The sequence below is a fragment of the Eucalyptus grandis genome, chromosome 2 (assembly GCF_016545825.1).
Source record: "Eucalyptus grandis isolate ANBG69807.140 chromosome 2, ASM1654582v1, whole genome shotgun sequence".
Classification (NCBI taxonomy): Eukaryota; Viridiplantae; Streptophyta; class Magnoliopsida; order Myrtales; family Myrtaceae; genus Eucalyptus; species Eucalyptus grandis.
Genome location: NC_052613.1, coordinates 36,871,544 through 36,898,519, shown reverse-complemented (window position 1 = coordinate 36,898,519; position 26,976 = coordinate 36,871,544). Strand labels below are relative to the sequence as shown.

Genomic DNA, 26,976 nt, shown 5'->3' with positions numbered 1-26,976 from the left:
GAGAAAATGTTAAAGAGGATATGATCAGTACAGAAGCTTCTTCAGATATTAGAATACATCAACGCTTGAAACATGTTGAGGTGGTCAATTTTTTAAACTCTTCTACAATTACCCCTTTTTTTCTTTATTTTGAATTCTTGGTTGGAGGTATATTTCATATTCCCTTAACTCTGTCAGTGGCGGGAGGCATGGACCTGAGCTCAAGCTCTGCCTTCACCAGCTAAGCGCTGAAGATCTGGCATGAGAGATGTGGCAGTTGGTGTTTAGTTGAATGTAATGTGTGATTTATCTTTGCGTAAGTAAGCATAAGCTTGAGCTCTAGCTTCATATAATAATAGCTGTATAAAGGTACTGGTTCACGCTGGCCTTCATCAACAAGATTGGATGGCTCGCAATACAATTGATGGGCTTCTTCTTCATGACAGTGTTCATGTTCGCTTTGGCCACCCCTTACCACCAATGGACCTTCCGAGACAATCAAATTGGGTTTGTGATCATGTACTTGTTCGCCTTCTTTTTCACAATCTTCGGCCCTAATGCCACCACCTTTGTGGTCCCCACCGAGATCTGCCCAGCCTGGCTCAGGTCGACTTGTCATGGCATTTTTGCTGCAGCTGGCAAGGCCAGGTCCTTATGGGTGCATTCAGTTTTGTGAATGCAAGATCACTCTCCGCATGACCAATTTCTTTGGGATAGTCTTCACCTTCTTGGCGCCGGAGTTGAAGGGCCATTCACTTAGAGGAAATATCTGGAGAGCATGAGGAAGATAATGCAGTTGAGTTGAGGACTGTCCCTGTTTCAATAGGCCTCAAAGTCTAGAACATGTGAGCTTTTGGCAGACTTCGTTAATGTAAGTTAGCTTTATTGCAGTTTTAGACAGTATAAGCACCGATAGCCGCCTTTTTCAGCCTCTGATCATGTTGACCTTTGAAGAATAGATTCATGCCATCAATCCTAAAGCTTGAACTATGGTCATTGAAGTAGAGGCAGATGTATCTCCATGGTCATATAATCTCATTTTGACAAGTTAATCTAAGTTCTCAGTCCAGTATAAGCTTTCAGATGCCTTCCTATTCCTGCTTGCTATTTCCTTCTTGTACTTCTGGCTTCTGTGCCGATTGTTAGATCTTCTATCATCGACTGGGTCATTAGGTAAGCATAGAGAGAGAAGTGCCTTTCATCTTAAGTTTCCGTGCTTATCCCCATCAAATTCATGAAACTTCCAGCCGGATAGTTTTGATCCATACAGAAGAATAGCAATGTATAAGTATCCACTTGACGGAGAAATAAAATTGATGATGATTGTGATAAAAGACCAATCCTCAAATCCTAACTAATTCGAAGTGGAGCTTCAAATTCGCACACGAGCAAGAGTTGTGCTCCAATGAGAATTTCAAAAGATTGAGCTTTGAACGCAAAGCATGCATGCATGGTTCATATGATACAACCATCATCGTTTAGGCCTGGACTAGTATAGTCCTCAAGAAGCATCTTGTTTTCCTCTTGCGAAGAAAAACTCCTTGAAGAATCTATCTTTCGTACAAGATATGAACAGCATAGCATGAAAAAATCATTGAAGAATCTATCTTTAGCACTTAAAATGTGACATCATTCCTGTTGAATGTAGAAAGGGGTAAAGACAGGCTTAAAGCAATGCAAAGTCCCCAATTAGGGACATAAAAGGGGAAATAAGGATCAAGAGAGTAGCAGAATCGTAAAGAGAGATGTGCAATCAATTTTTCACTCGATTTTCTCACTACATGACTTTCTTGTATCTGCAGATAAATTTTTTTCACAATCTCATAACCAATTAAAGCTTAATTTGAAGCAATTCATACCTCCCTGCATTAATTCCTCAGTTCAGTAAATCTATAATTTTCAATGCTTCCCAGCTTGGCCCTTTAATGGCATAGAGTCCGATCCAAGCCTCAGATGAAGGCTCCTCGAGACCATCTTTAGAAAAGTAAATTGAAGCGCCAAGAAACAAGTGTATCTTAAAGCAAGTAACAAGCAAATCACTTGGTCAAAAGGAAGTCACATGTTGATCATATGGAAAGTGGCTTCAGCCGATGTGCTATGCTCATCCTGCAGATATACTCTCCAAACCCTGAAATCCAAAAGCTTAAATCAAGTTCATATCAAAATGGAAGAAGGCAAGGAAGGGGTTTTTGTCCCAAAGGTAGACAATTTTAGAGAAATAGATGGCCTGGCCAACCATTGCAGCTTTTAAGCAATGCAGATCCCATGCCATCATCAGTTCTTAGTCAAACATGATCTGTGCAAAAACTAAGATGTTGTAGGAAAATGTTGGGCACAATTGAAGAACATTAACATCACTATCCATTGAAAGCAGGGAATAACCATTTTTATTTCCCATGAATGGTCAGTACGCAAGTTCAACAATTCAAATCTGCTCCTAAAAACTCAAAAAAGGGGAAAAAAAAAAGGCTGATAATTAAAGTATTAATTGAACTGTTAGAGCCAAACCAGCAGAGGCAAACTCTTACCATATCGGGAAAATGTTAAGCAGAAACCGGGAGCAACTTATAAAGCAAGTCAAGACCCAGTACTAAACCAGTAGACATGCAGTCTATAAGTGCATCTGAAATGGAGTACGGCAATTTACGATCCCAAATCAGAATCACCACTCATGTACCATCAGACCTAGGGAGACAAAACATAGATAACAATCGACAAAACATATGCAATCATTTCAGCTCCCCGCCGTGAGTCTTCCAGCAACGCTTGCAAGCTTTGCTAGACTGTGTAGTCTCAGTTTCTATCTGAAGACAGAGGGAGCCCAATGATGAATACATCCGTCTCCTGCAGATTACCACGAAAGCATCGCTTAGAGAAGTCCATATCTAGCTTACTGATGATGATAAAGTCACATTACTAACTCAAGGATGCCATAAAAACCGACAAGGAAGAAGAATTTCGACCCCCTTTTCTGCAATGTCCTTAACAGTCGCTAACCTTATCGTTAAATTCACCAACGAGCGCATCTGGCAAGTGCATAAACAGTTCATAGACCACAGCAGCGAGAAAAGCCAGACATCGAAGCTTAACATCAGGGGGCGAAAACAATATTCTCTAAATTTTGATTTAGCACATAGCTAAGGATCGCGAAATTGTAAGTGTTGCAAAAATAAAATTACAATATTGTAAGTTTCCTTTTTTTCCTTTTGTTCTTTTTTTTTTCTATCTAGTATTAACTAAGTCATCATGAAATTTGTAAACAATTTAAATATTTTGCAAATGACCTTTTCTACAAGAATGAAACAAATTCCAAAAAAAAAAATGTAAGTGTTGAGGTGTAAATTTCAATCGCTCATGTACCATCGCACTGGTCAAATTACAAGTATTTCCAAATCGAGGGCAAATATTAGGTCTATGTATATATATTCACATTACTTAATAAAAAATATCCATTTTCTAAAGAATTGGTCCTGCATATTCTAGGGAAAATCCATTTTATGAATTGATTAATAAGTACCATAAAATTAATTACTTTAAAAGTCAATTCGTGTTTATTTTGATTAAAAAATTGTGGTTATGATCAACTTTTTCGTGTTTAATCAAACAATGTCCTCACCCAAATTTTTGTTGTCTTTTAGGTATCCTTTCATTTTACCAGAATATGAAAAGATTATATATAAAGATAAAAAGTATATAAAAAAAAAAAGAATGAAAAAGGTAGAAAAAAAAAGAAAAAAAGGAAAAAGAAAAAGAAGGATAATATCGGGCGGACCGGTGTGTCCATCCCACTTAGAAAAATTTTCAGCCCACCTTCTTGTGTTTTTCCAGGCTCAATTTTCTTTTTTTCTTTTGGGCCCAACATTTCTTTTTCTCTAGCCCATGAGTGAAGCCCAAAAGAGGATAGATATGAAGCCAGGCCCCAGCTTTTTCCTTCCTCCTCGGCACGCCCGTGAAAAGAGCGTCCCTGCTGATCTCTGACTTTTTTCCTCGCTCAAGGACTTCCATGATCGTCTATTTTCCGAAGTTCATCAATTCTGCTGCGATTCAAGTTCAATCCGGCACGGCTCCAGCGATCACTTTGCAGCATCAATCATCATCATTCAAGCCCAGTTACCTTCAATTTGTGGCTGTTCAGCGGAAGAACCAGAGCTAAGTCTCCTCTGTTTTTCTGTGGCTTTTGATTCTGGTTTCAAGCTATCGTGCTGAACTCTCGGTTTGGTTCTCGTGTTCTCAGAAATTTCGTCTTCTACTCTGGAGTTTATCTTCATGGACGTGTTCGTAGCCTCCTCTGTCCGGACTTATTAGGACGTTTCCGCATTGTTCTTGGAGCGCTGTGATTGTAATGTTCGGAGGCGTTAATCTGGCGACAAGGTGGCGGTAAACGACGGTGAGGTTTCGTTTGGTGCACGAGATGGCCGTCCATAAGCGGGGCTTTCTTTCCTCGATAGCAAGTTTTAATATTAAGAATTGATGTATTTATATTCTGGGGAGTGGGGAGGACGAAAGAGAACTAAGGAAGGAGGAAGTTCTCCGTGCTGTGGAAGTGCGGGCCGAAGCTGGATTTTGACGACTTTGGGCTCATTTGAGCTTTGTGTGTTTTGGGTTCTGAATAGGTTGGATGGGCTTGTTAGATTAGCTTCGGCCCGAACTTGATCCGTTGGGATTGGGTTTAGTTAAATGGTGGAGGAATGGGGCTTGATTCTATGAGTTGAACCCCATTGGTTTTTTAATCGATTAAAGCCTTTAATGTGTAAAGCCCATTCGTGTCCTCGAGCCTAATTCGTATGACCTGCAGCAGCCCATTTTCGGGCTGGGCCACAAGTAGCGGCCCGGTCCATATTTTTAGAATAAAATATTTTTAAAATATATATATTTAAAAAATCCAAAAATTTTCAAATAAAAAATATTAAAATATTTAGAAAATTCATAGAAAATTCATAAAAATTCATAAAATTCTAGAAAACCAAAAAATTGGAAAATTCCTAAAAAGTTTAAAATTTGAAATTGACAAGCCATTAGGCTTTACAATAGAATTCTTTATTTTAATTGTCATTTTCTTTTTAGAGATAATGTTAGGATGCTTGCGTGTTTTTTTTTTTTTTGTGACTATACATGGTTGTGCATTTTACTATCTTGGATATTGTTTTCTTTGTTTTAGAAAGGTTAGAACAAAACCTAGGTTTCTTCAATTGGTTGTTATGGCGTTAGCTAGTATTTAATCAAGTTAGTTATCAAAATGGCATTAGTCTTAGGACTACTGAAATAAAGTCCCTAAATCTAGAGTCTTTGATTACGCAAATAGTAAAATATCATATCATATCTTACTTGGTTTCTAGCCAACCTAATAAGGCTAGTGATGGCTCATTAGTTGAAATTCATGTAGGAAAGATTTTTAAAATTTGAACATCCTATATCGCGTGAGCTTTGAGTTTAGGAGAACCCGAATCAGTGAAAGGCCATCGGCCTAAAATTGGCAATATTGATCTACTTAATTTCCCCCTCCCTAGTTCTAAGTGGTTAGGTTACGACAAACGTTGCATGGCCAGTAGAGGCATCAAAGTCACTTTTGGAAATAGCAAAAGGAAAAGTAGACATAATTGTTCTCTAAGGACCTATAGTGGACTGTGGATTTTATTCATGTCCGAATAAAACAATGGATGGACTTGGGAGACGTTAATCTTTTAATTTTATTAATGTAATTATAAACTTTTTCATTAATTTTTTATGTGGCCGTTTTGGTCAATTTTTGTCTAAAATTATTGGGTGGTTGTCCAATCATTGTCGGACGTCCTGAGGGACTTGGTAGCAATCTAACATGGACAAATTTCGGTATGATTCATTGATAGTATCTAATCATGAACTCGATTACCATTTTCTTGTCAAGAATTAGGTTGATTAGGTTACCAATATTATTGAATCGAGTTAATAATAAGAATTTTGGTGAAAAAAAAAAATTCAAGAATAAAATGAGATCCATATCACCATTGTGAATCACATTCAATCCTATATGTTTAAGTATCATATTTAAGGAATGCCATAGACTTTGAAGCTATAACATTTAACATTGAAACTTTGAAGAATGGTGACATTTAATATTGTCCCTGTTACCAAGCTACCTTTCCAAACTCACTACTTAAACTAACTTCTATGGTCGTGTTTGGTTTGTCTTAATAAGCTAATGTTCCATAGAATGAAATTTGATTGAAGTGAAAACATTATCAATTTTCTCATACTCAATCTCGTGTTTGAAGAATGATAGATCTTCTTATGCACTCCGATGAATATATTCGTGTCTGAACTACTTAAGTATGGAAGAAATGGAGAAGGCCAATATCAATTCAATCCATAGTTGAGTTAATTTGTCGGACTATGAACAATTGTTAGCCAGCACTCTCCACTTTTAGAGGTTACTAAGCTAAATAATATTAACAACGGTCGACTAGAGTGATATGTCTAACAAAATGCAAACGGACCTTTAAACATTAAAGAGAAGTTTGAAACATCACATAATTATTCAATTTAATAAATCAGTTTTGCCATATCTTTTTTTTTTTTGTAAAAAGTAATGTCATTCTTTGATCATTGAAGAGCCGTACGGAAGGACATAATTTGTTGGAGAAACGGGAGGACCAGGCTGCACTATATCTTGGCCTTTCCTGGAGTAGAGCAGAGCATTATGGGCTTTAATTGGATTTTCCCAAGCTGCTTTATCCATCAACAACGGGCATTTCACAACGTTTGAGCTCGTTAGTGGTAATTACAACACGAGTGACGATTGCAAAGTCAAGCCTTTCTTTCTCCTTTCGGCTCCACAGACACTGTTTTGCTGATCACACGCTTTGATTCGGTGCAGCTAGCAACTTTACAACATCTAGAAGAAAGAATTTGTCCCCCTTGTCTGCCATTATTAGTGGAAGGAAATAAAAGAACAGAATAGAGGTGAACCGCGGGTGAAGCACGCAGGCTTGGTGGAGAAGGAGACGGTGGGGAAGGAATCGTTCCATCTACACGCCAAAGGCAGCCTACCAGATGAAAAGCCAAAGGTTCTATTCTGCCTTTGCTTTGAGATGAAGCAAGAAACGATGCTGGACATCTTTGGCGAAACATATCTGATTCTTTACCTCGGGTAGAATCAAGGAATGTCGCATTGCTAATGTTACGAGGAAGATAACAGATGCTATCCTAAACATTCGTTCGCCTAATTCTGTGAGCTTTTGTTCCAATGGAGGAGGATCTTCCTTATACCGATGTTCTGACAAGTATATCATGTGATGATGGAAATAGTCATGAGGCGAGCAGATCACGGTCAATCAACCAAATAAAAATCATGCCACGTGACTATCAAAATCCAATAGTCGAATATTATGTAATCACAGATTAATATTAATCTGCTGAAAAAATAAATAATCTAAAGCTGTGATAAGCAATCAACTATGGAAATTGCATGAAAATCTAAAGCCTTTGCAGCTCTCACCGGTAAAATTGCTTTAGTCAACTCCCGGTGGGATAGTGAGCTTAAGTCATGCTGCATACATGAACAAGTCGTTGCACATTGAATCTTAGCAAGGTTCTTTTAGGTAGGTCTGTGATCGGAGACGGACTGAACGGCCTTTAGTTGATCCAACAAAGTGGGGAATGATTGCCGTGACGTGAAAGCTTGAAAAAGTGGGAGAATAGGAAATGTCATTGTCCAATATGAGATGAGAATATTAGCATCATAAGTGGGAGAGTTTGCGGCACTTAAGATTTCACGAAATGGAAAAGAATTGAAGACGAAGTTGCAACCCACTCCCAAAAACCACCCCCAAATACTTTTTTGGGGAGTTTGACCAGCGCTGATTGCTTTGAGGCATTACATGTGTTTATTCAAATTGAAAAAATTCATGTCATCAAGCAAAATAACAATAAGAAAGTACCTATAGCTAACTCCTACTATGGTACATTAGAAAGTTAATTCTAGACCTGATTGACAAAGCATCTAGTTTGAATGTGGGCAGAACCTGGATAGTATTTTAAAGGCGGCAGGTCCAAGCCATAAGCTTCACAACCTTGAGGTCATAGGTCAATCCCCATTCCATGCTAATGGTCTGAGCAGGGAATGATAGGAGATGAGGTGTTAATTAGAATTGCAAAGTCATTGTCCCTAGGTGAAGAATACAAGAAACGTCACACCAAAATTAAAATAGAATTATTCCATCACATGGTTGCCAAATGCCATGTCTTTCGTTGGGCTCCTATGAAGTAGCTCGTGTCATTGTTTACTAGTGAGTAGTGAATAGTTCGACTCAAATTTGCAATGATCATTCCCTCCACTTCTAGAGAAGGCTGTTCCATGAGTGCCTTTTTTACAAGTCCAATGAATGCTTCGCCTTCAATATGCAAGGCTGTGCATAAATTCGTGAATTCTATTGAGAGAGAATTGACCACTAAGTGTTTGATAGTTGTGAAAATCTTGAGAAAATTTAGTGATTGTTTTGTAAGGAATTGTGCATGTCAAATACTGTGTGAGTTATTGAGTGTAATTGAAGGCTTAGGAATACAGAGAATGTTTGAATGACTTGTGCTTGGCTATAGCCTCTGTGGTATTGCTTGATCAATAGTGAGATTCTATATTATTCTCTCTGAGGAAAAGGTCATATTGACCGAATTGCATGATGTGGTGTTCAACTTACTTTTTTGTATTCTGATTTATTACCGCTCGAATGCTTTTTATTTTTAATGCAACTATAGTATAGATAAATGTTACGCCATGTGGATTCTCTTCTTACAAGTTTGACTTGCACGTACTTATATTAGCTTTTTTTTTTTTTTTTTTGTCTATCGTCGCCTGAATTTTGTAACATAGCAAATGATCTTTTCTACAATATTGAAACAAATTCCAAGAACCAAATGTAAGTACTAAGGTGTAAATTTCAATTGATCCTGCACAACCTTACAACTCAAATTCTAGTTGCTTCGAAAGCGATGGCAATTATTAGGTCCATGTATATGTTCACTTTACTTAAGAATGAGACATCCATTTTCCAAAAAATGGTTCCCACATGTTCAAGGGAGAAATCAGTACAACAGAACTTCATCCAAATCAAACCTCGAATGTCCATGGAAATGCCCCATGAATGATTCACGCCATTAGGGTTACTTTAGGGTAAAAGCAAAAGGAGAAGTAGACATTATTGTTCTATGAGGACATGTAGTGGACTATGGATCTTATTATAGACTACTAAAATTTTTAAGGGTGGGAACATGCAGATTAGAAGGTAAGAACTATGATTTCCTTAACAATTGAATCCATGGTTCAAAATAAAGCGACACATAAAAAGTAAAACTAAACAAAATTGAATGGTAACATTTCCTTTAGATAATGAAGTTTATCTGGCCGTTCAGACGCAAACGGGTCTTTCCCTAAATATTAAGAATAGTCAGATGAGATGGTATCATTGTTACCGACCCAAATTCAATAAGTTGACAAAAATCAAAGTGCTTCCATAAATAAGATGCCAGGTCGAATCAACTTCCATTGGATTTGCCAAGTCCATCATCTTAAAAAAGACTTGGTTTCGGTGCAGTTGGAGAAAGTGCTCATAGAGTCTTTGGGTAACGTGATAGGTAGAATTAATTATAACGTAGAAGTTGTATGAAAATTTGGGAAAAGTCTCAAAAAAGTCCTAAATCTTTTCTAGTTGTGTCAATTTAGTTATAAACCTTTTATTGTGCTAATTTAATCATAAACCTTTTGATTTGATGCCAATTAAGTCTTTCCGACTAATTTTGGCTAAATTTTGCTGATTGAGCATCGGTCGGATGACGCAGTATGGTTGGTGTTGACGTGGATAACTTTTAACACTATTTTAATATTTTTAATTTTTAATTTTATTTATTTTTTCTTTTTTCCTTCTCTCCTCGTCCTTCCTCCAGTCCGGCGACCGGCCAAAGGCAACAGCTAACAAGGTCGACCTTTGACCTCACCGGCCTCTGGCGAACCTCATGGCCATTGGCGAGCTCCAGCCCTCACTAGAGGCCGCGAAGGCTACTCGCGCTTGACGGCGAGGCTCACCTCGCCGAATTTGGGGAGGATCAAGCCTCGCCGCCATGGGCGATCTCGCTAGATTTGGCGAGATCGAGCCTCCCCAAGGCCACCCATTCCGCGAGGGTGGCCTTGTGCTAAGGTGTAAGGCTCACCTAGCCTCCGGTGAGTCTACCCTCGCGGCCTAGGCGGCCTCAAGCTAGCCTTGCTAGAGGTTAGGTGGCCTCGAGCTAGCCTCACCACCCAGCACTAGCAACCCTCGCAGCCTCTGGCGAGGGCTCTAGCCTCATCAATTACACTAGTCGTCGCCTCTAGCTGGTCGTCGAGGTTTGGCGATCGGGCTAGAGAAAGCAAGAGGAAAAAGGAAAAAAGAAAAGGAAAAGGAAAATGAAAAGTAAAATTAAATTAAAAATTTAAAAATATATTATAAAAAGTTGTCAACATCAAATGCATTGTGCTATGTCAACCGACCGGCGCTTAGTTAGCAAAATCTCGCTAAAATTTAGCTGGAAATGATTGAATTAGCACCAAGTAAAAAGATTTAGGACTAAATTGGTACCAATAAAAGGTTTAGAACTAAATTGGCACAAATGTAAAATGTTTATAATTTTTTTGGCACTTTTCCCATGAAAATTTACGTTTTTCAATAAAAAATTCTTGATATGGTCTAGTAGATTTAATTTATGCAATACTCACTCGTGCAACTGTGCTTGTGCCTTAGGACTAAAAGGATGTAAAACGCCAAATTACACTTACGTCGTGGTCGTCGATATTCACTCTTTCTTTCAGCATTTGGCTGGGCAATTATTGAAGGAAGCAGCAAAAATCCAAACTTAAAAGAACTCTTGGATCTTGATAGATCTTGATACATAGGGTCACCTCAGGAACAAACCTTTCTCTTTTTTTTTCTTCCCGTGATAATAATAAATAGTTTTACTCAAGCCTTTACAGCTCTCACAAGTAACATTGCTTAAGTCAGCTCCCAATTGGATGATAAGTTAAGCCATGCGACGGATATGAACAATAAATGCATCATGGCATGCTGAATCTTAGTAAGATCTGTGATTTGGGGATCAATTGGACGACCAGTCCAAGAAAGCAGTGAATGATCAACGTGATATGTAGCTTGAAAAAGCGTGGCTCTCGATAGAATACAAAATGTCATTGCCCAGTATGAGTTGACAATTATGAGGACACTGGCGTTATAATTGGGAGAGTTTGTGACCGTCCATATCTCACATGAAATAGAAAAAAGTTTGATATGTAAGTTGAAAACCCCAGTGAAATAGAAAAGAACTTGATAAGTAAGTGGAAAACCCCTCCCAAAAATCACTACCTAAAATCTTTTTTTAGGGAGTTTGACCCACGTGAAATGCTCCAAGTCATTATATGCGTTCATCAAGATTGAATAAATTTGTGTCACCATGTAATATTTGACGAAGCATAATTATGATAAGAAAGTACCTATAATTCATCCTACTCTAGCACATTAGAAAGTTAGTTCTAGACCCAATCGACAAAGGATCTTGTCTGAATGTGGACTGATTGGTACTATTTTTTAAAGCAGCAGGCGCGATCTTTATGCCTCACAACCTTGAGGTCATTGGGCAAGTCAATCCCTACTTCATGCTAATGGTATGAGCAAGGAAAAGAGACAACGTGTTAATTAGAATTGCAAAAACATTGTCCCAAAGTGAAGAATGCCAGAAATATCGAGCCAAAATGAAATTAAAATTACTCAATTGCGTTGTTGCCAAATGCCATGTCTTCTTTGGGCTCCTATAAAGTAGCTCGCATCATTGTCTACTAGTGAGTAGTGAGTACTTCAACTCAACTTGTTCAACTCAATTTGCAACGACCATATTTTCACTTTTAGGAAAGGCCGTTTCGGGAGTGCTCGTTAGTGAATAAATCCACTTCAATATGCAAGGCGGTGCATAAGGTCATCAATTACATTTAGAGAGAATTAATTATGAGTAGCTGTGAAAATCTTGGTAAGAATTCTGTAATTCCTTTGTGAGAGTTATTGATTGTTTCCCAATAAATTGTGCAGGCTAAACCATGTGAATTATCAAATATTCTTATCACCTCCGTTGTATTGCTTGATTAATAGTGTGATCTTATACTATTCTTTCCATAGATTACCGAATCACGTAAATTCTATATTCGATTTACTTTTGGCTCCACTGACACAGTTTCGTTGATCACACGCTTTGAGTCAGTGTAACTAGCACAACTTTAGAACATTTAGAAGAAAGAAATGTGCCCCTTGTCTGCCATTATTAGTGGATGGAAATAAAAGAACAAAATAGAGGTGAACCGCGGGTGAAGCACGCAGACTTGGTAGAGAAGGAGACGGTGAGGAAGGGGGACCCGCAATTTGGAAAAATTTCGCCCTCTCAATTCGTTGGGGTTCGATGGAGCCATTTGACAGGAGAGGAGCAATATCTTCCCACATACTAAAGTTGTGATTCTCGTAGGGCTTCCTTGACTCTGCCTTTGAGCTAATATGCCATGGACATCCGGTTTTGCATTGGAATTGCGAAAGGAATCTTTGCATCTACACGCCAAAGGCAGCCCACCAGATGAAAAGACAAAGGTTCTATTCTGCCTTTGCTAAGAGATAAAGCAAGAAACGATGCTGGACATCTTGGCGAAACATATCCTATTCTTTACCTCGGGTAGAATCAACGAATGTCGCATTACGCAGGTTGTTTCCTCAACGTCCACTTTTCAGTGTAACCGGATGAAAGAGATGCCCACCAAGACGAAGGACACCTCGAATCTGACTGGAGTATTTAATGCTTGTAAAGTCGTTTATTCACACCTATCATCTGATGCTATTGTCCCGGACGTAAGGACTTTTGTTTCCTCTCCACTCAGCACACTTCCTTTCAAACCATTCAGGCACTCTTGTTTAATCCCGGCCGTAAGGCCATCATGCCCATCGCGGAGCTCTTTCTTGGCGCCCTTCTTCCTGTGCTGTTCGAGAGGTTGGCCTCTCGCGAGCTGCTCAACTTTGCGCGCCGTGAGGGGATCGATAAGCTGCTGAAGAAATGGGAGAAGATGCTGCAGAGCATCAATCAGGTGCTGCATGATGCAGAGGACAGACAACTGACCGGCGATCTTGGGGTGAAGTTGTGGCTCAAAGATCTCAGAACTTGGCCTATGACATCGAAGATTTGCTTGATGAGTTCGCCACAAAGTCCGCGGAAAATAAGTTTGAGGCAGAACTCAGCAATAGCAAGGTGCGCTCCCTTCTTCCGAGTTGTTGCTTCAAATTGAGCCCGAGAGCATTTATGTTTGACTGTAAAATGAGATCCACGATCAAAGAGATGGATGGCAAACTACAAGATGTCATCACTCGGAAAAATGCTTTGAACTTTAGAGAGGATAACTGGAATCGTCGACAAGATAAGCTAGTTCCCACCACGTATTTGCCCGAGCCTGGTTTTGTTAGTAGGAAGGATGAAAAAAGTGACATCCTTGAATTACTGACCAAAGAAGAAGACGATAGAACATGTGCAAATCTAAAAGTAATACCCATCGTAGGGATGGGGGGTGTGGGGAAGACGGCTCTAGCTCAACAAGTTTACAATGATGCTAGAGTCACGGGCTATTTTGATGTGAAAGCATGGGCTTGCGTTTCTGAAGATTATGACGTGCTTGCTATCACAAAGAGTATCCTAGGGACAACCAATGGCTGTTTATCCTGTGAAGGTGGGACCTAAATTGGCTTCAAGATAAGCTCAAGGAAAACCTTTCAGGGAAGAAATTTCTTGTCATTTTAGATGATGTTTGGAACGAGAAGTATGGAATTGGACTACCCTATTGAAGCCTTTTCAATTGGGAGCAAAGGGAAGCAAGATCATCCTCACCACTCGTAACAGCAGTGTTGCTTCATTGACCGGTGCTCCACCATATTATCTCAAAGAGTTGTCACAAGATGCTTGTATGACTCTATTCGCATTTCATGCTTTTGGGTAGGAAATTTTGATCACCATCCAAATCTTGAAATGATAGGTCAGAAAATAGTAGAAAAATGCAAAGGGTTGCCATTAGCCGTAAAGACATTGGCCGGGCTACTACGCAATAAAGCCAATCCCCAAGAATGGGAAGCTATATTGAACAGCAAAATTTGGGACCTACCAGAAGAAAGAAATGATGTCCTTCCGGCTTTAAAACTTAGCTATCTTCATCTCCCTTCAAATCTGAGGAGATGTTTTGCTTATTGTGCTATATTTCCCAAGGATTGTGAAATTGAACGGGACGACTTGATTCACTGGTGGATTGCAGAAGGATTGTTGGAGGTAAAAGAAGCAAAGAACCTTTGGAATGCAGGTTTGAATTATTTTAATGAGCTAGTAGCTAGATCATTATTTCAAAAGTCAAGTAGCAATGGATCACGATACTTGATGCATGATCTTGTGAATGACCTTGCAAAGCTAGTTGCTGATGCAACTTCTTTTAGCTCAGAGGAATTTGAGTTCGAGGGTAATCAAAGTAATGCATCTTTTGCTTGTCATGCCTCATTCATTCCCAGCAGTCGCATTGTACCGAAAAGACTCCGAGATATATCATCAAATGAAAGGACTTAGGAGCTTCATATCATGTAGGAAAAGCAATGGTACGATTGGTTTGCGAAGTCCATTTGTCCTGAAGTGCTATGTGACTTGTTGTCGACATTGAAGTACTTAAGGGTGCTTTCATTGAGTCATTATAAAATAAGAGAGGTACCGGATTGCATTGGCAAACTGAGGCACCTAAGGCACCTTAATCTGTCATATACTGATATTGGAATGCTTCCAAAGTCGATTGTTGCATTATATAACCTAGAGGCTTTGATGTTGCGGGCCTGTCAATGCCTCACCGAATTACCGAAAGGTATGGAGAAATTGATCAATTTAAAATTTCTCGACATTACCAATACTCCAAACTTAAGAGCGATGCCAATGTGTATGGGTAATTTGGTGGGTCTTGAGATGCTATCCAAATTTGTAGTGGGAACAAAAAATGGGTTAAGATTGAAGGAGTTAAAAAACTTGAAAGACCTCAAAGGGGAGTTGTGCATCTCTGATTTGCACAAGGTCCAAGAAGTTGGAGACGCTAAGGAGATCGATTTAATCACGAAGGAGGGAATATGTCGGTTGACCATGCTGTGGAGTCTAGATTTTGAAAATTCTCGGAATGAAGAGCTTGAAGCAAAGGTCCTCGACTTTCTTCACCCTCATCAAAACCTTAAAAATCTCATGATATCCTACTATGGTGGCCTAAAATTCCCGTCATGGTTAGAAAGTCCCCTGGATCTTAAAATTGTGCATTTACATTTACATGGATGTCGTAGGGCCAATACGTTGCCATCACTTGGGCAGCTATCTTCGCTTAAAGAACTGTATATTGAAAGTCTAGATGCTATATGCACAATAGGGTCTGAATTTTATGGAACTGATAAGAGTCCTTTCCCATCCTTAATAACTCTGGAATTCAAGAACATGAAATCGTGGAAAGATTGGTCTTATTGTGTTGGGATTGAAGAAATAGGAGTTTTGTTCCCTCGTCTTGAGCATCTCCTCATTCAAGATTGTCCTGAGTTGATAGGAAAATTGCCTAGTCAACTAAGCTCCCTCATAAAGCTCGAAATCAAGTCTTGTCCGCATATGGATGCATTGCCCTCCATCATTAGCCTTCCATCTCTCAAAGAATTAAAATTCAAAAGTTGTAATGAGAGGGTGCTAAAAAGTTTGGTAAACTTGACATCTCTAACCTCTCTTGTCATAGAAGATGTCTCTGAACTTACTTGCTTAACTCATGGGTTTACAAGCTCCTTGATCAGCTGGAGGAGTTATAAATCAAAAGATGTGAAAAGTTAACTTACTTATGGCAAGACAAAGTTGTCGTCCGAAGAGCTTATCCATCATCCTGTTATGATTCATGTATTTTGTGGCTGAAGAAGGAGATATAGAGCTGCTTGGCAACCTCAAGACTCTCCACCTGAGTGATTGCATCAAATTAGAGAAGCTCCCAAGCAAGATGCACACCCTTTACTCTCTTAGAGACTTGTCTATCAAAAACTGTCCAAATCTTGTGTCCTTCCCCGAAACAGGTATACCGACATCTATGATATCATTAGAAATCAGGGACTGCAATAGGTTGCAATATTTACCTAGAGGATTAAATGTTGACCCGGATGAACTAGGCAGCGTCAATACCCAAGGGGACAAGATGTCTTGTCTGCAAAGTTTAGAGATCTGGAATTGCGATTCTTTGTCAGCTAATCTTAGCGGGGGCATATTTTTACCTATAACCCTCAAGAGTCTCAAAATTAGCTTTTGCCAGAACGCGGAGTCACTCGCGCAAATAAATCTAGACTGTCTTCAGTCTATTCAAGAGATTCAAATTACTAATTGCGATAAGTTGAGAAGCTTACCTAAAGGCCTAAACACACTCTCCGGCCTCAAATCCTTGAGTGTGTACCACTTGCCTGCGCTAGAGTTGGAGTGCTTCCCTTCTCTTCCTCCTGGAATCTCGACGTTTGGGCTTGGCGGTTGTCCGAAGATAAAATCGTTATCTAATCAGTTGCATCGACTCACGAGTCTTCGACATCTGAATATTTTTGAGTGTGAGAGTATTACGCGCTTCCCTGTGGGAGGATTGCCGCCCCAGCTAGAGAGCCTTCAGGTAAGTGAATGCGAGAATATGAAGCAGCCGATGAGGGAGTGGCTCACCCCTCTCACCTCCCTTCAAATGTTGGAGATCGACGGCAACGTGGGAGGAGTGGGAGAGGAGGAGAATCTTGTGCTTCCGCTCCCTTCCTCTCTGACCTCTCTCTATATCAATGATATGGGGAAAGTGGAAAGACTGTCCGGCAGTCTCCCTCCCTCTCTCCAGATCTTAGACTTTTGGAATTGCCCGAAGCTGAGGGAGTTGCCCCAGGATGGCCTCCCTCCCTCCCTAAAACTACTCCGGATGACAAGATGTGGGATTCTGGAGGAGCGATGCAGGAAAGGGACCGGCTACTATTGGCCCCTCATCCGCGAAATCCCGCAAGTTTCATTGAGTGATGACCCCAACAAGTCAATTACTTGAAAAAGTCAACTTTGTTATTCTTGGCTCTTTCCGAAGAAGATTAGGCATTTTGTCGATCACCTGTTTCTGCCTTGTCGTCTTTGAAGAAGGGATTCCTAGGCTCAATCACCACCGCTCCTCTGTCGTCTCTGCACCTCAGATCACCCCATGTCTCCATCTCCCGAAGATTCCTATGCCTCGGACATACTATTTCCATTCAAAAATCAAGGTATCGATCAATCTCTGCCATTTACTACTCCTCTACTCGTCGTCACTTTTGTCTTAATGGACCTGTTGCATTTGGATTTGGATTTCTCGACTTATTTTTGTGCATTCCATTTCTGTACTCATCCAGCAATTTTTTCGTCATCTGCACTGCCCATTCGCCAAGAGTCTCTAACTCTTGCTCGCCTTGCAGATTACATTGGAATTCCCCCTTTGATGAAGTTTGTCGGTACGGCACAGGGACCCATGGAAAGGTCTATGTTAAGTCTAGGAGTTAGAAGGAGGAGGAGGAGAAGCTGCTTTGGAATCAAAGATGCATAGCCATGGACTCTGGAGACACTGGTTGCCAAAGTTAAAGGGTGAGTAGATTTGTTTCTGCTGTTTCTTTTGACTGGCTGTTTGAAAGACACAGGTAATGATAATGGGGTATAATCAAAATCTGGGAAGAATCTCTTCTGAAGGATTAGCATATTGTCGGCATTCTACTTGTTCATTTCTAGCATTGTATCAAAGCACATGTCAATGGTTTAAAATTTATCATCTGTTATGTTGTTTATTATCATTCCCCAGTTATCTCATTGATGTGATAATGTCCACATTCTGTTTTGTGTGTTTGTGTGTGTAAGGGATCAATTCTATGCAAGGGAAGTGTTAAGTTATACGTTATATATGCATTGCTTGGAAGGTTTCTTAACAGCATTTGTGTGACATGCAGCAATTGAATCAAATAGCATGACCAATCAGCCCACCCTATGTTCTTGTTTGGTTCTTTCTTTTAGTAAATGTGGATTGTCTGGAAGACTTTCAAACAATGATTATGAGGCTCTCATAAATCATCAAATTGCATCAAGATTTAAAGCTTGGATTGTTAAAAGCCGCTAATTTGCCAGAAAACTTTGGCTTATCAAATCTATTGTTCATAGTTTGATTAGCTATTAGTGTCAACTCTTTTTGTTGCTCAAGAAAGTTTTTGAAATGATTGAGCGTAAGCGTAGAGCTTTTCCTTTGGAAGGGAGATCCTGATGCTAAAGAGGGAGCAAAAGTTAGATAGACTGTCTATCCTCTTAGGCAGTTTGGAGGCCTTAGCATTCGAAGACTGGATTTATGAAATCTTGCTTGTATTTTAAAGTGTCTGTGGAGAATTTTGTAGAGGTGTGGTCTCTATGTTTTGCCTGGCTTTATAGCTATCATCTTGACTGTAAACCATATGCTACTTATACTTGGAAGAATTTATTAAAAGTTGGGAATATTTTGAAATCCCGCATTAGATATATAGTGGGTATTGGAGATAATATTTCTCTTGGTATGATTTGTGACACCATGCTGGGATCTTGCCGAAATCATTTCTCAAGAAGAATAACTTATGACTCTTCTCTTCCTCTGCAGGCCAAAGTATCTGCTATGATTCGTTATTCTCATTGGAAATGGCCCGCGGCTAGGTCTAGAGGGTTGGTCTCTATCCAAGGATGTGGTGAGATTCTAAAGGAGCGATGCACAGAACAGACTGGTTGCGATTGGCACCTCATCGGCTAAATCCCACTAAGTTCATATAATTTTAGCAGATGGATGAGTAAGCTGAAGCTTTTGAGCATAACTACACTAGGGGGGTGCCAAGAATAACCCGCCCTTCTTCTTTCAACATCGTCTCCTTCCCCCCTTGTCATCTTGTCTGCACCTCCATTGCCACCTCTCCACTCCGTTGTCTTATTCCCTCATTTTTTGTCACGCCACTGCTCCTTCAGTTCTCATGCGCCGCCATCGCTCCCTCCGTGTTTCCCACTAGAGCCTTCCGTCTTGTCGACAAGGACAAGGTACGGAGAAGGGTTACATAATTTTTGGAAGTACAATCTGGTAAAGTGTCTCGATACTGTAACTCAATCGGTCCATTTAAACCATGTCAGTAATAGGGTTACGAATTAGGGCAAGTCCGCTTGGAAATAGGGTAATTAAGGTGGATTTTTTTTTCTTTCCAGTAATTATGAAGTTATTGCGCTAGGAAGTGATTGCTTTGTGGATTCAAGATGAGTGGAAATCTCTAGTCTCGATATGTTAGATATAATAATTGTGGTTAGTGGAGTCGAGATGAATGTTGGAGTATCTGGACTGTGAATTCGGTTTTTAGATGGATTCAATGTGGTTAACGTTAGACGATTCATCATGTTGTGAAGATAATGTCTTGGAAAAAACTCGAAAATCAGCTGCATTTCATTTTTTAAGTCGGCAATTAAGTGAAGTTGTGAGCAGATGGTTTTGTTTACTTGTAAAATTGAACAAACAGAAGCAAGAGTACATTAAGTACTCAAAATGCTGTCAAATAGAAATTCTGCATTAATTGTGGTTAAGAGTACATTACTATTGTCAATACATGGGAGTCATATTTGTGATCCGGCTGGAATCGGTGGGGGATTATGCTTCTGCAAAGCAGGGGTTCGTCGTGATACTATTTAGTTCTTGATGTTACAAGAAGCTGATTGATTTGGGAATTCTGATGTTGATAGGTGAGACTTCAAGAGTTGTTCAATGAAGAAGGGTGTGAGGCAAAGCTACGGTTGAATAAAGATGTGAAGCCTTACATGTACATTGTAGATTTTTATCTCAAGACTCCATTTAAGGACGGTCCTGCCACAAGAAAGGAGATATCTTCACTGGAGGCAGTGGTGGAGCACAGGTTGTTCTTGGACATGGCAACCCCTATGATTATGGGGAATGTGGAAAGACTGTCCAGCAGTCTCCCTTCCTCTCTCCAGGCCTTATGGATCTTCCATTGCCCGAAGCTGAGGGATTTACCCTAAGATGGCCTCCCTCCCTCCCTAGAACAACTCTGGATCTTCAAATGTGGAATTCTGCAGAAGTGATGCATGAAACAGTATCGGCACCTCATCAGCAAAACCCCAGAAATTGTATTATAGGTATAATAAATTTCTGAGCTGGCTATTTGAAAAGGGTGTGTATTTTAATTTTAGACCAAAAATTATGTGTACTTAACAAGTGTGTTTTTTCTGTTTCATCAGATTTTTAGTGAGCTGAAGCTTTTGGGCATAGGGTTCATCTCCTTCCCCATTGTTGTCTGCACCTCAATTACCTCTGCTTCCACTCTCCGCTCCATCGTCCTCACCTCCATCTCCCTCTTTCTGCACCGCCACTCCTTCAGCTCTCCCACAACAAGGATGGGGTATGGAGAAGTGTCTATTACACTTACAATCTGGTAAGTGGTCTCATTACTGAACTCCATCGGTCCATTTAATCCATGTCGATAGTAGGTTACATATTAGGGCAAGTCCGCTTTGAAACGGGGAGGTGTGGAAAAGACGGATTTTTTCTCGTAATTATGAAGTTATTGCACTAGGAAGTGATTGCTTTGTGGATGTAAGATGAGTATAGTAGGACTCTTCTATCATGAAATGATGTTCTTAGATGGTTTCAATGTGGTGACCGTTAGACAATTCATCTTGTTGCAAAGATAATGTCTTGGAAAAAAACTTGAAAATCGGCTGCGTTTCATTTTTAAGTCAGCAATTAAGTGAAGTTGTGGATGGTTTTGTTTACTTGTGAAATTGAACACACTGAAGCAAGAGCCTTTTAAGTACCCAGAAGACTGTCGAATAGAAATTCTGCGTTAATTATAGTTTAAGAGGACAACATGTTTTTTTTTTGGTAAGAGGATTAAGAGGACAACATGTTGTCAATAAATGTTAGTCATATTTGTGATCCGACTGGAATTGAAGGAGGATTTCACTAAAAGCAGGGGCTCATCATGATACTATTTGGTTCTTGATGTTGCGAGAAGCTGTTCAATTTGGGAATTCTGATGTTGATAGGTGCAACTTCAAGTGTTGTTCAATGAAGGAGGGCATGAAGCAAAGCTACTGTTGAATGAAGATGGGAAGCTTTATGTGATGGATGACTCAAATTACATTGTAGACTTGTATTTCAAGACTCCAATTAAGGACGGTCCTGCAGCAGGAAAGGAGATGTCTTCGCTGGAGGGAGTGAAGGAGGAGGGGTTGTTCTTGGACATGGCAACCACTGTGATTATGGGGAACATGGAAAGACTGTCCAGCAATCCCCCTTCCTCTCCGGACCTCATGGATCTTTCATTGCCCGAAGCTGAGGGAGTTACCCCAGGATGGCCTCCCTCTCTCCCTAGAAAGACTCGGGATCTTCGGATGTGGGATTCTGCAGAAGCGATGCACAAAACGGTATCAGCACCTCATCCGCAAAATCCCAGAAGTTGTATTATGGGGTATAATAAATTTCCGAGCTGGCTATTTGAAAATTATGTGTACTTAACAAGTGTGTGTGTTTTTTTTTTCAGCAAATTTTTAGTGAGTTGAAGCTTTTGGGCATAACTAGGGTTCGTCTCCTTCCTCCATGTTATCTGCGCTGCAGCTAAATCACCTACCTCTGCTTCTTTGGCTCTCCACACCATCATCCTCACCTTCATTTCCCTCTGTCACGCCGCCACTCCATCAGCTCTCCCATGACAAGGACAGGGTACGAAGAAGTGCCTATTACAAACTTGGAAGTACAATCTGGTAAGTGGTCTCATTACTAAATTCCATCAGTCCATTTAAACCATGTCAATAGTAGGTTACATATTAGGGCAAGTCCACTTTGAAACAGGGAGGTGTGGAAAAGGCGGATTTTTACCTGTAATTATGAGGTTATTGTGCTAGGAAGTGATTGCTTTGTGGATTTAAGATGAGTGTAGGAGGACTCTTTGATCATGAAATGATGTTCTTAGATGGATTCAATGTGGTGAATGTTAGTTAGACAATTCATCTAGTTGTGAAGATGATGTTTTGGAAAAAAAAACTCCTAAATTCGGCCGTGTTTCATTTTTAAGCCAGCAATCGAGTGAAGTTGTGAGTGGATGGTTTTGTTTACTTTTGTAAATTTGAACACACGGAAGCAAGAGCCTTTTTTAAGTACTCAGAATGCTGTCAAATAGAAATTCAGTGTTAATTGTAGTTTAAGAGGACAATACGTTGTTGTTAAAAAAAATATATTTTGGATGTGTGCGCTGCGTGCATGGTTTTGGTATTAGTTATAGTTTTTTGTTTGTGATGTGTGCAAGTGTATAATATATTTTGTGGAGGATGAACAAGGGACAAGATAGGATGATTTGAGGGATATAGGACATGAGATATGGGGGAAATAGTTTTATTAGTTAAACAAACTAGTTTGATAAAAAATACAATTAAGGTCTAAGACCTTTCAAGGTGGAGAGTTCACCCCACATACAAGGTGGAGGGTTTACCTCTCACTCACTAAAATGAATGAACTACAAGCCTATTTATAGGCGTGAATTCACCGCCATACTCCACCGACATTGAGTACAAAAATAATATAAAATTACAGCTTCTTCTTGTCTTCTGCTTGTTGCGACTTCTCCCGCATCTCTGGTGTCTTCTCCATTAATCTTCATTTTTCTATTCTCAGCAGCTTTTGTTGACTTTTCTTTGGCCTTTTTGCTGTCCACGTGTTCTGCTGCCCACGTACCAGAAAGTTCTTCATTATTTGAGAGTTTTCCATGCACGTAGAGCTTATTCTCTTGAAAACTCCAGCAACTACTATAATATTATTTTAAGGTGTGCCCCTTCCTTTTCTTGATCAGCTTGAGGCTTCTTCACGTGTCTTCAAGTTCATTCTCCATTAAGCTAGTATCTTCTAGATTTTGTTGAAAATGGATCACGAATTTCCAACAGTTGTCGATATATGGGAGTCATATTTGGGATCCAACTGGAATCGACGGAGGATTTCACTCCTGAAAAGCAGGGGTTCATCATGATACTATTTGGTTATTGATGTTGTGAGAAGCTGATCAATTTGGGAATTCTGATGTTGATAGGTGCGACTTCAAGAGTTGTTCAATTAAGAAGGGTGTGCGAGGCAAAGCTACAGTTGAATGAAGACAGGTAGCCTTACGTGACAGATAACTCAAACTACATTGTAGAGTTGCATTTCAAGACTCCAATTAAGGACGCCCACTGCAGGAAGGAGATATCTCCGCTGGAGGGAGTGGTGGACCATGGGTTGTTCTTGGACATGGCAACAGCTGTGACTATTTCCAGTAAAACTGGTGTAGATGTGAAGGCGAAGTAACATTTTTGCCCAGCAGTCACCTTGGTGAGAATTGTAATCTTCATTAGATTCAAATAGATTGTATCTTGCATCTTTTTGATGTGTAATCATGTTTAATTTGTTCTAAACAACTCAAATGTCCAGATGGGTCCTCCCATGCTTTAAGTGTAAATCATTCAATTTGCGGCAGCCCTCATAACGCTCATTATCAAGCCATTTTGAATATACTTTGCTCATCAGTTTCTGCTGTTATGATAGACAATTGCATTCGTGGTTGTGACTTGTGAGTACGCTCCTGTCAACTGTTGCGTATCCTTCATTTACTATTTAATGTTGCTAGTGAGACTATGGAAGTGATTCAACTGAAGGGAGACGAAAACCAGAGGTTTCTGGTGTGAAGCGATTTGGCCTTCAATTTTGAAACATTATTGCATTCATGCATGATACATGTCAATAATCTTTTGTTCTAGTTTCTTTTGAGGAAACAGATATTCACAAATACTGGCTATTGGTATAGAAATGGAGAGGGTGCGACTGAAAGATGGACCTGCTAATTGAGGTTGTTGAGATTTCTAGTTTTATTTTCAGGATTCAGCAATATGTCATGGATTCATCCTTGTTATCTGCCATTCTCTCTGTTTGCTATTATATGGACTATCGCTTTTCTATGATTTACCACCTTAATCTGTGACTAATATTTATCAGCATCAGAATCTCTCTGCAAATATCAAATCTTTCTGTGAAATTATCTAGAGATGCTGCAATGAGCCTGGCTAAACACAAGGACTGTCTCCCCCAAGATATGGCTTGTGATGCAATGCTTTGCCTAGGGCGTTGATAGCTTTATTTGCAGGCTGAAAACTGAAAGAAAAGCAAAGAAATGTGCAATCAAGATGTTTCGCAAAACACCAGTTTCGTTTGATCCTAGAATGGTTGCAATCTTCGAAAGCCTCGGTGAAAGGAGTGAAAGCACTGGATCTCTTCTATACGTGTAATATAGTGTAGTGCAGTGTCAAACCATACAATAGACATGTTTCTATTTACACAGGAATGTCACTTCAACAAACAAAGAACAAAGTGCAACATAAGCCATTGCACGAATGGAAATTGAGTATAATCTATACGTCTTTAGCGCAACTCCACATGAAGCTTCGGTCTCGTCATGATGCACTCTTACTAGTTCCGTAGAACCAAAGCCATAGATGCTGTGAAGATGGTCATCCACAGCAACTTCCGAGGTAGGAACATGTGCGCTGATGAGAAACAAGATACTAGGCATTAGGTTTGGTGAAAATTTCACTAGATTGTAGTTCATAAATGCCCTGTTTAATGTTCTTAAAGGAAGTTGATGACTTGGATTGTCTTCATTCAACAACAAATGCACTGTCAAAGGCTGTTGTAAGAGCTGTGACTATGTAAATGTGACTGTTAACAGCTGCCATTTCAGATTGAACTACATGAACTTCTCTTTTTTGACTTAATCAAAACCTTAGGAAGCAAGTAACCGTTCTTTGGAAAACTTGTTTTGGTCATTGGAAAAAGATAAGATCAAGAGAGAGACGTCTTCAGAATCTCACCTTAACTTCCGCTGTCCGATCCTGTGGTAGATGAGTTGGAAACTTTTATTCCAAGTTTTTCAGTCGTTACCAATTGCGCCTTCAAAGAATCCAACACTAGACATGTTAAAAGGAAGGTACGCATAAGTGGAAAAACTGGGAATTAGTATGAATTGCAATCTCGAGTCTTTGAGTTTATATCTTACAATCACTGAAGCATGGGAAGATGCTAACATTCACGAGAATCGTGTAACTAGCATCGCACTGGCAAGTGTGCTGGTAAGTTGCAGACTTCATGCATGTCGTTCCTCCACAATATATCCAGTAGCAAGCTGCCCAGAAATTCCTTCAACTTATGTACCAAAAGGATGAGGGAAGTGAAGATGATTTACGATCGAAGACAGATGTGTTGTATGAAACGGATGGGACTTGGGGGAGGCCCGGGCATGCAGAGTGCTCAACAGAACCTGCACGAAAAGAAGATTTGCAACTTAAGCTTATGTCTACAACAGCAAAACACAATTCATATGAACCTCAACCATATGGCTCTGAAAGTTGAATGTTTATGTGAGGTAATGTGCAGAGTATGCAGATGAAGCTCTCGAGCTTCATGTTCTAGGATTAGTTTTTCGTTTATCTTCTCAAGAGTCGCATCATCCATGTATTTCACCATTTAACTGGAGCGAAAAATTGGCGACTTACACCTTTTTTCCCATTCTACTGTAGAGAAATAGTCAAATGATTTCTTAAGGCAAAGTGTTTGCTTTATTTACTGTTACAATTACTGCAACCTTGTAAACACTGAGATGGAACTTGAGGTCATCTTCATTGTCGAAGCAAATCTGCTTCCAACCCGCTTTGCAGTGACATTTGCAGCCAAATAGAACTTGAGGTCATCTTCATTGGCGAGGCGCATCTGCTTCCAACCCACTTCGCACTGGCATTTGAAGTCAAATAGAGCGCTGGCATTCACGACGCAGGACCTCTTTCCACTTTGCACTTTGCCGCATAGCTCCTCTGCAACATCGATTCAAACTGAGCAAGAAAATCAGTCCGCCGTTTCTTGTATTCATTTGTGAATGCGATGCAGAATGATCAACATCGATTCAAACCGGCACAGGTTGTTGAGGTGGTAAATTTTCAAAAAACTCTTCTACAAGTGCCTGTTTTTTCTTTCCTTTGAATTATTGTTTTGAGGTATATTTCTTAATTCTTATTCCCTTAACTCTCTCAGTGGCGGGAGGCGTGGGCCGGAGCTCAAGCTCGGCCATCACCAGCTAGGCGCTGAAGAACTCGAACTAGAGATGTGGTAGTTGGGGCTTAGTTGAATGCAATGAGCGATTTATCTTTGCATAACTAAGCATGAGCTCGAGCTCTAGCTTCGTATAATAATAGCTGTGTAGAGTTACTGGTTCACGCTGGCATTCAACGACAAGATCGGAGGGTTCGCAATACAATTGATGATGGGCAACGGACCTTGCCAGACAATCGAATCGGGTTCATGATCATGTACTCATTCACCTTCTTCTTCGCAAACTTCGGCCCTAATGCCACCACATTTTTGGTGCCCACTGAGATCTTCCCAGTGCAGCTCAGGTTGACGTGTCTTGGCATATATGCCGCAGCTGGCAAGGCTGGGTCCTTGGTGGATGCATTCGGTTTTGTGCATGCAGTGGACGGGATCGGTGTCAAGAAGACTTTGATAACACTCGGCGTGACCAATTTCTTTGGGATAGTCTTCATCTTCTTGGTGCCAGAGTTGAAGGGCCATTCACCCGAGGAAATCTCTGGAGAACATGAGGAAGATAATGCAGCTGAGTTGAGGACTGTCCCCGTTTAGATAGGCCTCAAAGTCTACACATGAGCTTTCTAGCAGACTTTGTCAATGTAAACTAGCTTTGGTACAGTTTTAGACTGTATTACCTCTGAGAGCTGCCTTTTTCGGCCTCGGATCATCTTGACCTTTGTTGAATAGATTCATGCCACCATCGTTGAAGCTTGAACCATGGTCATTGAAGTAGAGGCAGATGTATCTCTGTGGTC

At 40.1% G+C, this 26,976-nt stretch overlaps 2 protein-coding genes across 8 annotated transcripts in view; both read left to right on the top strand.

Moving 5' to 3' along the window:
- Window positions 1–23,613, top strand: part of LOC104430723 (2-dehydro-3-deoxyphosphooctonate aldolase-like) — a 45,145-nt gene extending 21,532 nt beyond the window's left edge. Inside the window, exons 1-6 of one of the 7 annotated variants that reach the window (XR_005548566.1) lie at window positions 17,201–17,297; window positions 17,487–17,652; window positions 19,792–20,498; window positions 21,112–21,492; window positions 21,609–21,828; window positions 23,145–23,613. The gene's annotated coding sequence lies outside the window, so the exon portion shown is untranslated. Of the gene's footprint in view, window positions 1–17,200; window positions 17,298–17,486; window positions 17,653–18,679; window positions 18,977–19,017; window positions 19,145–19,791; window positions 20,499–21,038; window positions 21,537–21,608; window positions 21,829–23,144 lie in introns of those variants that run through there. The other 6 variants (XM_039307482.1, XM_039307483.1, XM_039307484.1 and 3 more) reach the window with 6 other exon arrangements.
- On the top strand, window positions 248–26,773 carry LOC120290697 (low affinity inorganic phosphate transporter 1-like). Its single transcript, XM_039307060.1, has 3 exons — window positions 248–255; window positions 349–461; window positions 26,406–26,773. The coding sequence occupies exons 1-3, from the start codon at window positions 248–250 to the stop codon at window positions 26,771–26,773; spliced, it is 489 nt and encodes a 162-aa protein (XP_039162994.1).
- The last annotated feature ends 203 nt before the right edge of the window (window positions 26,774–26,976 follow it).